This window comes from Nymphalis io, chromosome 3 (assembly GCF_905147045.1).
Source record: "Nymphalis io chromosome 3, ilAglIoxx1.1, whole genome shotgun sequence".
NCBI lineage: Eukaryota > Metazoa > Arthropoda > Insecta > Lepidoptera > Nymphalidae > Nymphalis > Nymphalis io.
The window spans coordinates 4,007,153-4,017,294 of record NC_065890.1 but is presented as its reverse complement, the minus strand read 5'-3'; the positions used below and the strand labels follow the sequence as shown (position 1 = coordinate 4,017,294).

Sequence of the window (10,142 nt, the reverse complement as noted above, 5' to 3'; positions counted from 1 at the left end):
ACCAATCACTACTGACGTATGTCAATTTCGAGAATCAAAATTATAATGTATATTTAAAACGCTTAGTAAATTCAAAATATGTTAACTATTAGGTTTAAGTGAATTTTTGACAATTTTGTTTTGTTCAATGCTTAACCCTAATAGAGTAAAACTGTTAGCTCGTAACGAAGGCAAAATTAAATCTTATGAGTCATGCTTTGACATTAGAGCATGGAGTCATGATACTGACACTCGAGTTAGGTACCTCAGGGATTGGATAAAGTGTGATATGCCGATTTATGTAATTCCTGTTTCCACGGTAACCAGCTCTCTAAGAATGATGACTTGGAGACGGCGCGGAAAAGTATGGGACTGACTTTTCTATTAATTTATTTGCATCATGCTTGTTTTCTACGTTAATTTTGAAAAGGATGTTGCTATATTAACATTAGAAGTATGCAGTTAGTTTTCACTGCAAATTTTTAACAGTCTATTAATATCGTCATTATATAGAGGAACCTGTGGAACCTAGGTCCTTTTATAACAATTTTCACTTTGAATAAAGCCTTTTATTTCACCTCAAAATTAAGACACTTTATAATAATGTTTTCAGGTTACGCCAAAATGTCACCCGGATTGTAAATCTAAAGTAGTTCTTGATAGCATCTGCAACTCTTGTCATGTAATTAAAAACTGTTTTAAAGACGAAGAAAATTTTCAAAAATATTTCGAGGAGGTTAGTAGGTACTTATTGTCAAAGTTTAACTATATATTTTTATTACTATTTTAATAAAAAAATTAACAGGAGGAATTCGAAACTACTCACTGGCCTTGCGAACGATGTTTGGAAGCTCTAAAGAGCATAAAAATGTTTTGGAGGATAATTTTGGAGAGAGTATTTAAAGTAAAGTTTCCTAAAGGCACTGAAAGCGATGGTAGCCAGTATAGCAATAACAGTGTCAAAGATATCGCTAGAATATGGCAACAGGAAGTAGTAGAAGAGGCACTTTTTGTAAAGAGTTTAACGCCTTTCATAAAAGAACAGCTCAGCCTGAATTCTTTGGCACCACCCTCAAAACATATAAGCAATGTAACTTTACAAAGAGCAAACAATATTACTAAAAAGGATGCCTCTACAGACACTAATTTTTCAATATATTGCTGTGATGTCAGTAAACAAAACTCAGCATCATTATGTAAAAAAATAAGCAGGTGTACTTCGTTTAAATTCAAAACTGTTGATGTCGGGTGTGGTACTAATGGCATAAATAAAGAAGAAAACGTATTATATAAATACAATTTAGATTATTTACAACAACAATTTAATCAACAACACGATGAATTGAGACAATTGAAAAGGGAGAATGTCTCATTAAAACTTGAACTGCGTAATATGCGTAATACTGTTGTACCATCATACACACCCGTATTCGTTACTGATAGTAACGCTGTTCTACCAAAGCCTTATGAATGTTATTTCGAAGATATTGACGCTGAACCTGTCAAAGACATTGAATCGGAAATGATTATAACTATGAAAAAATGTAAAAATAAGGTAATCTATGCTTATACTCACATATATGTATATTTCTGTTTTCTTATATTTCGATACTTAGCTAATATGTTGTGTCAAATATCATAATATCAGAATAATATTATAACGTACAAGTGTGTGTGCTAGCACAGATGCACTCTCTATTGATATGGCTCTCTATTATTAGATTTAATAGAGATCAAAAAGGGAATTCAAGCATAAGGGATTACGATTACGATTACCAACATACAATAATGTTTGCCTCATTGAAATGAAGAGATTTTTACATGCCCATACCTTGTAAAGCACGTCCTCCTGGTCCTGCGCCTTAACTCTTTCTGGTCGATTCGGAATTGCCGTCCCAACAGATTATGAGATTGAAAGAACAGTGAGTGCATTTGTGTTTGCGCGCACACTTGTACTCTATAATATGTCCTACGCAGAAGACTAGTCTCCTTTGAGAATGGCCGCCGTGGCTGCAGTCGCTCATGCTCACTTCTGCTAATAAATATTTGGTTTTCTAAAATATCTAACGACTTACGTACTACTTCGTACAGAGGCTTTATCTATATCTATACTTTAATATTAGACAAACGCTTATCAAAAGAATTTTTGTAAATAATCACAATTAAACATTATTTTTTTTAAAGAATTACAGACACGTATCAATGCTGCAAGTACTGCATAAAACAAATACCATAATAACAAAGGATACCTTAATTGATAATCACCTCAAGAAAAATGAGGATCCCATTGAAGTTTTAACAAAAGGTGACGATTTTATTAATATCGCTATACGTCTTTTGTCTTGTTTATTTATCAATTCACTATTCCGATATAGACCTACTCACACGTAGCCTTGTGGTGTAACTGTGTGGTATATAATGACAGCTAATTAAATATATTGAGATGAAACCATAGACAATTTATTACTTTTTGATGATTTGACATATTCCTAACAACGATAAAATAATTTAAATGTCAATACTATATTATTCTCGCTGTATGTCTATTGTCTTTGTTTATTCAATTATACACTATTTACGTGGTAATTTTTATTAAGTTAACTGACATATTATCTCATCGAAGATTCTAGGATGAGACCATAGACAATTTAGTACTTTTTAATTATTTGACATATTCCTAGCAAATACATAATATGTCGTTGAAAACATATTTACTAAGTATGGAAACAATATTTCCTTTATATAAAGTTTATTATTTTCAGTGCACAATACATTTGGTGCTATTGTAAAAAGAGAGCTTAAAATAGCAAATAAAAAGAAATCTAATGGAAAAGATTTTAATATTGATGCTTATCATAGAGTATGTACTAATAACTATGATCCGACTATATCTGAAAGGTCATCACATTCCAATATTTCCGATGCGATTTTCGTAAGTTTTCTATTAGCTATGTTAATATATAAAGTAGATTTGAATATGACGCCTTTTAGTATCATTATACAAGTAGTGTATTTTTTCTTGTCCTTTGAGTCAGTAGTTTCATTGGTTCACTCACCCTCCAAATTAGAACAGAAAAATATTTATTGCTGTATTGCTTCTATTTTAAATAAACAAAAATATATTTTATGTGATTTGAATACAGTTACAATATAAGACATACCAATTAGCAGGTGAAATAAAAAGCTTGTAAATAGAAAAAAAAAACATTTAATTTTATTTTCAGGTATCAACAACAGATGTTTTATGATAAAGAAAACAATGAAAATGGTGTAAATTGATTTGTGCTTGTATGTAATAAACTTAGATATGGTCCTATCGTTTTAATATCATTAGAAGAATATCATGCGAAACGAGACATAATTTTCATCATACGTCTATACAGGAGTTTGTTAGCGTCAATAGCGAATATGAAATCTAAATGGTTGAATTTATTTAGCGGCACTCTGTATTTTCCGACCACCGATTCTATTCCGAGCAGTAATTTATCTATGTCATTCGAGCTCGATAGCCAATCATTATCGCCATAGTGTAAATAAATCGGTGCGGTTATTGCACTTAAATTATACGCCGGTGGAGTAAAAGTGCCATATATTCGTTTATTAGATATCCAACCGTGGTCGAAATTTGTGAACTTCTTCGATTTGTACAGCTGACCGAAATGAATCATTTGTCTCGTTGACGCACCGGCTGGCGTGTGACCTAGGACCACTGGAAGCATTGTCTGAAAAAAAAAAACTTATTATAGATATACAAATTATTTAGAAATATTTGGAGCTAAGTTTAAAAAATTAAAAGATTAGTGATTTGGTTCTTATTAAGTAAAAGTTAAACTTAATGATATTCAATACTATAATGCTATACTGAACTTGCGTTCTGCAAAAAGAATCATTAATTCTTCTCGAGATTAAAACAAACATTCATGCAACATTGTAATTAATGATAATTAGCTCGTCAGCGCGTTTTCTCTCACGTTCACGTTGTTACCCCTTTGGACGTAACGTGATGTCATATTGTCTATAACCTTACTCAATAATTAGGCTGCCCGTCTGGGTAGGTACCACCATCATCATATATTCTGTCGCCGAACAGTAATACTTAGTTTTGTTGTGTTCTGGTTTGTAGGCGGAGTGAGTAAGTGTAACTACAGGTACAAGGCTCATAACATTTTAGTTCCCAAAATTGGTGGTGCATTGGCAATGTAAGGACAAGTTAATATTTCTTACAGCGCTCGTATTTATGGGTGGTAGTGAACAGTACCATTAGGCGACCAAATGCAGGTCTGCCTACCTACGATACAAAAAAAGAGATATTTTGTTTTAAATCGACAGTCAGGGTGTCCATGTTACTAACAAATTGTCACTTTATCGCAGTCAAATCGAAACGTAACCGGTATCCTATTCTATTAATACAATGATCAAGTTGCGATTCGGTCAAAGTTGGATCGAAATAGAATCGAGAAATAGTAACCGTTATACATACCTGCAGTAGTAGATAAACTCGTTCGAACAAATTAACAATTTTTTTCAACTTGATATAATAATATAGGATGAAATGAATAAAATATACCGTATCTAAATAGCTTTTAGTGTATTGCGTTTGAGACAAAAATAAAACTTACAGACACAGTTTTGGTAAATAGCGCATCAGATATTCTACCGCAAAACAGCAATACTTGATATTGTTGTGTTCCGGTTTGAAGGGTGAGTGAGCCAGTGTAATTACAGGCACAAGGAACATAAAATCTTAGTTCCCAAGGTTGGTGGCGCATTGGCTATAAGCGATGGTTGACATTTCTTACAATGCCAATGTCTAAGGGCGTTTGGTGACCACTTACCATCAGGTGGCCCATATGCTCGTCCACCTTCCTATTCTATAAAAAAAAAAAAAAATAGCGTTCGTCACTGATTTAATCCGGAATTTCATTGATGAAAATAGTTTTTATTATTTTGCTGAATTAAGCCGTCAGTTCGCTTAAATAATATGTTCAGTGGCTGTTTGATTAAACACATATTTCGCTCTTTCTGTCATTATTGATTTGATATTCGAAAGAAGAAGACAGCATTGTTTAACTAATCATTCGCTAAGCAAGGTTTATAAGTAAGGTTGTTATAACTTTACCTATAAATGTCGCTTATGGGGTGATTAGTTAAATAATACTGTGTCTTCTTCTTTCGGATGTCAAATCAATAATGACAGAAAGAGCGAAATCTGTTTTTATAAAAGAGGCCGTCACGTTTTTTAATTTTTCATTTAGGACACAAGATGATTAATTTTTATCAAGATTGAAAATTAATGGAAGGTCTCACCTTATTTAGTTGTGCCTCATTATATCCACACAGAAGAAAAAACACGTTGGTACAAAGACTTTGCGTTATAGCTTCTTCGAGGCAAAACCTTTTACCAGCTAATTCATTGATCTTACCGTTCGCTAAAAACTCGTTTTGACCTAATAATTTGAATATTATCTGAAAAATTAACATATTATGTATAAATATTGTTGATGAAACAAATATATAATATATGATATGGACTTACAGATTACATATGTATTTCCAAATTATTTATTTATCGTTGTCTATTGATTGTAACATTGGTATTTGACCTAATAAGTCAAAATTATAGTAAATTCCTAATAGACATTGATTAATAGCTAAGATATAAATGGTACCTATAATTATAATAAATGCCTAAGTAGGCATACTAATTACTATTTGTATTATTTACTGGTGGTAGAGCTTTGTGCAAGCTCGTCTGGGTAGGTACCACTCACTCATCAGATATTCTACCGCAAAAACAGCAGTACTTGGTATTGTTGTGTTTCGATTTGAAGGGTGAGTGAGCCAGTGTAATTACAGGCACAAGGGACATAACATCTTAGTTCCCAAGGTTGGTGGCGCATTGATGGTGTAAGCGATGGTTGACATTTCTTACAATGCTAATGTCTAAGAGCGTTGGTGACCACTTACCATCAGGTGGCCCATATGCTCGTCCGCCTTCCTATTCTATAAAAAAAAAAAAAAAACTGCGCAGAGGGGTGAGACAGGGGGATGTAATATCCCCGAAACTGTTCACCAACGCGTTGGAAGACGTTTTCAAGACGCTGGATTGGACTAGGTATGGAGTCAATGTAAACGGCGAGTACATCTCACACCTTCGATTTGCCGACGATATCGTCATCATAGCAGAGTCGCTGGAACAACTCATCGAAATGCTGCGTAGCCTAGGCGAGTCTTCCCGGTGTGTCGGTCTCGGTATAAGCTTGGACAAGACCAAGGTCATGTTCAATAGGCATGTCGTGCCGGGACCGATATACGTCGAGGGGAAACCTCTCGAAGTTGTTAGTGAATATACCTACCTAGGACAGATAATACAAGTCGGTAGAAACAACTTCGAGAAGGAAGCCGATCGAAGAATTCGCTTGGGATGGACAGCATTTGGCAACCTTCGTCAAGTCCTCAAGTCGTCTATACCGCAATGTTTGAAGACGAAAGTCTTCAACCAATGCGTCTTACCTGCCATGACATACGGTGCCGAAACGTGGACACTAACTGCGGGACTAGTCCACAAATTCAAAGTCGCTCAGCGTGCTATGGAGCGAGCTATGCTCGAAGTATCTTTTAAGGATAAGATCAGAAATGAGATTATCCGGAAAAGAACCGGAGTCACCGACATAGCTTGCAAAATTAGCAGGCTGAAGTGGCAGTGGGCTGGTCACGTATGTCGTAGGACCGATGGCCGTTGGAGCAGACGAGTCCTAGAGTGGAGACCGCGAATCGGCAAGCGCAGAGTAGGGCGCCCTCCAGCCAGGTGGTCCGACGACCTTAAGAAGGTGGCGGGCACCAACTGGATGCGGAAGGCGGAGGACAGGGAGCTTTGGCGCACCTTGGGAGAGGCCTATGTTCAGCAGTGGATAACGATTGGCTGTTGATTGACTATTAAATGAAAGTAAACATTGGCGTCGTAAGAAATTATAACCATTCCATACGCCGCCAATGAGCCACCAACCTTGGAAACTTAGATGTTATTTCTCTCGTGCCTGTAGTTATACTGACTCACCCATCTTTCAAACCAGAACACTTCAAACAGAACATTGATGTTCGGCGATAGAATATGCGATGCGTGGCTGGTACCGATGGGCTTGCACCAAGCAAGCTATTTATTTAAGTAAACTCTAAATGTACATAAAAAGCTATTTAGTAATGGAATCAAAAAATAATATTAACTACGTCTCAGAAACTGATGCAAACTGTTATAAGCTATTTTTAATATAAGGGCCTAGAAAGATCATAATTTTGTATATAATCTGTGTCTTGTCGTTTCGTTTTTCGTAAATTCAAGTAAATAAAAAACATTATATCATAAAAATACCTACTTATATTTTGGTGATTATAATGAATAACTTATATGACTAAAACAGTGGTTAACAAATATGTTGATTTAAGTTTATATATCTTTTGATGGACTAATCCGACTTTGATGTCGTAAAGACTAAACGGTAACTTGGAATACTTCCTATACACTTACTCTATTACAAATGTTGTAATTCTTAGACATTTTGAAGATTACCCTGAACAGATAGACGAAAAATAATGGTTGGTCCGGGTCTGGTAAGTTGTAAACTTATTTTGAAATCACAGATAGGCGCTTCAATTTTATTTATTTGTATATTTTAAAGTATGCCCTGATTGCTATAAGTACAACTTAAAATATCCTACTTTCAGTAATATCCACTTGAGATATATGAAATATTACCTGTTCTTATCAATACAGAAGTGTTTATATAATTCTTACTATTATATAATTGAAAGAAAAACAAGATAATAGAACAGTTTATATTTATTTTATGTATACTTATTTCAGAGCAAAATTTTGAAATTAATTTCTGATCATGAAATATTTTTTGTAATGGCAACACATAATTAAAAAAATGTTAACGGATTTGTAGTCGCTCCATTAGTGAGCCTAAACTTTTTAAATAAAGTTGCAACTATGAAATTAATGAATTGATATTCTATTCTAAGCAAATTAAATTGCTTTGAAAATAGAAAACTCTGTCAAAAACTAGCTTTTAAAACGTCATTTATAAGTCTATCGTATCAATAACACTTGAAGCTGGAAGTATATTTAGGGGTTTTTTTATTAATAATGTTACCATTTCTACATTAAATGTAGATACTAGAGATGCCTTTATTAACGTGTTGCTCAGACGATAGCCGTTTACAAAAACAAGTGTAAAAAATACCTACCTAATTAACATCATAATTCCGTTAATTATAAACGATAATTAGTCCTAAGTCCCTTACCTCCAAAGAGTTTGTAAATGGTGCGAGAGCTCTTATTAGAGGACTTCTGATGTTTCCAACAAATGCAACTGGTGCTAATGCTTGCATAGCTTTAATTTTATTGTTATATTCTGGTTTGGTTGAAGTCATCACAAAAAATGCAGTTGTTCCCTGCGAAAATCCAACATACTGAATCTTAGCGACTCCTGTCTCGTTTAACACGTAGTCGATCATAGCTGGTAGATCATAGTAGCCTATTTCGTGCCAGCTGAACTGCCAAAAGGCTGAGGAAGATGGATTAATTGACACGTGCTTCCGTGAGTACGTATTGCCTCTGGCATTTCCCATCCAGACGTCATAACCCGAGTCTGCTAAAATGTAAGCTGAAAACGACAAAATATTTCCCATTTACTGTTTAAATCATTTTTATTTTTAAGTATTATATATATAGAGATATTTTATTATTGTGTAATAGTTTAGCAACAGGTTAATAACTACTTTTATATAAAATTAGTTCTTTATGGCGTTATTACAAAATAAAAATCAGCTTTTTAGCAAAGTATCCACCACATGTAGGTTTCCTCACGATGTTCCTTCACCGTCAGACACGACAAAAAGTATACACAAATTTAGCACATGAAAATTGATCATCAGTCAAGATTCGCACTTTCTAACCACTAGTCCATCTCGGCTCTCATCTACCTAGACTTACCCAGTCCCTTTCCTGGTCCCATCAGTACCCATTCTGCAGATGAGGACAAGAGGCCGTGTTGTAAAAATACAACTGGCCTGTTTTCTTCAGTGCTATTTTGCATCCCAAAAGGTATCCTATGCAATTCCAAAACATATTTGTCTTCCGTGTACGTTCGATGAATTTCGCATGGATAGCCGTACTTTCTTACGAGACTAAACTGAAATATTTTTTAGTTATATATTTTACAATTTAATATATATATATATATTATTGAAATATAAAAATTATATCGAATCTTTTGTATCTTAAGACACGTTAAATACGTTTAAAAATGTCTCACATAAGTAACGACATTTTTCCTTGTATATATTTACTGTGTATTATTTTTAACAAAAATAAAAAATAAAACAAACAAAATCGAATTTCGGCATATTGTTCTACAACTGTTACATACTAAAAAAATGATTGTATGATGAAATCGTAGAAGTATACAAAATATATTATTAATTGATGCCATAGCAATTATCTCAAACCAGTTTGGTAGAGACGCTATATATCGCCACGGTAGCATGCGAAAGCGATCCCGTGGCGCTCCTCGTTAAGACGGAAAGGGTACCGCTGGTTTTTTAGTGGGTATTCCGATGTTCGGGGCGCACTCGGCGCCATAGACACCGGCGAGCCCCACATACCCCCCTACTGTTCCCGTGGGGGAAACGCGTAAGGCGTTTTTCCAGCGTTAAAAAAAGGGACGCTATATATATTTTAAAAGCATAATGTATTCGTTTATTTACTATATCCTGTATATTTTTAGTAATATAGGAAGGTCTTTATTATTTCTGTTAACAAAATCACAATCAACCGTAACTGTTAAACGTTTTCTTATTAATTTTAAATAATAGAGATATTTTTAGTTAACAAATAACGATTTTACGAGATTTAAAAAGCGTAACATACGTACAGTATCCAGCGAAGCGTCTTCATCTACATCATTAAAGTTAATATTGTTAAGAATTTCTTCATCAGCATATACGAAATAAGTTAAATAAATTATTATAAAAATTTTGAACATTGACAAGGTAATCGGCATTGTGTTAGATTATCAAAATGTGCACTTTTGTTACAAGAAACCACACTGAAATAGTAGCTGAATTTGAAGACGGTCTTCATAGGGATTAACTGATAAGGT

At 34.2% G+C, this 10,142-nt stretch overlaps 2 protein-coding genes across 2 annotated transcripts; one reads left to right on the top strand and one right to left on the bottom strand.

Moving 5' to 3' along the window:
* The first annotated feature begins 17 nt into the window (after positions 1 to 17).
* Positions 18 to 3,352, top strand: LOC126781369 (uncharacterized). Its single transcript, XM_050506325.1, has 6 exons — positions 18 to 343; positions 593 to 715; positions 785 to 1,534; positions 2,164 to 2,284; positions 2,742 to 2,911; positions 3,204 to 3,352. The coding sequence occupies exons 1-6, from the start codon at positions 128 to 130 to the stop codon at positions 3,225 to 3,227; spliced, it is 1,404 nt and encodes a 467-aa protein (XP_050362282.1). The 5' UTR covers positions 18 to 127; the 3' UTR covers positions 3,228 to 3,352.
* On the bottom strand, positions 3,213 to 10,061 carry LOC126781375 (lipase 3-like). Its single transcript, XM_050506333.1, has 5 exons — positions 9,915 to 10,061; positions 8,975 to 9,173; positions 8,284 to 8,645; positions 5,287 to 5,445; positions 3,213 to 3,701 (listed from the first exon to the last, which is right to left on the bottom strand). The coding sequence occupies exons 1-5, from the start codon at positions 10,041 to 10,043 to the stop codon at positions 3,321 to 3,323; spliced, it is 1,230 nt and encodes a 409-aa protein (XP_050362290.1). The 5' UTR covers positions 10,044 to 10,061; the 3' UTR covers positions 3,213 to 3,320.
* Positions 10,062 to 10,142: the final 81 nt, after the last annotated feature.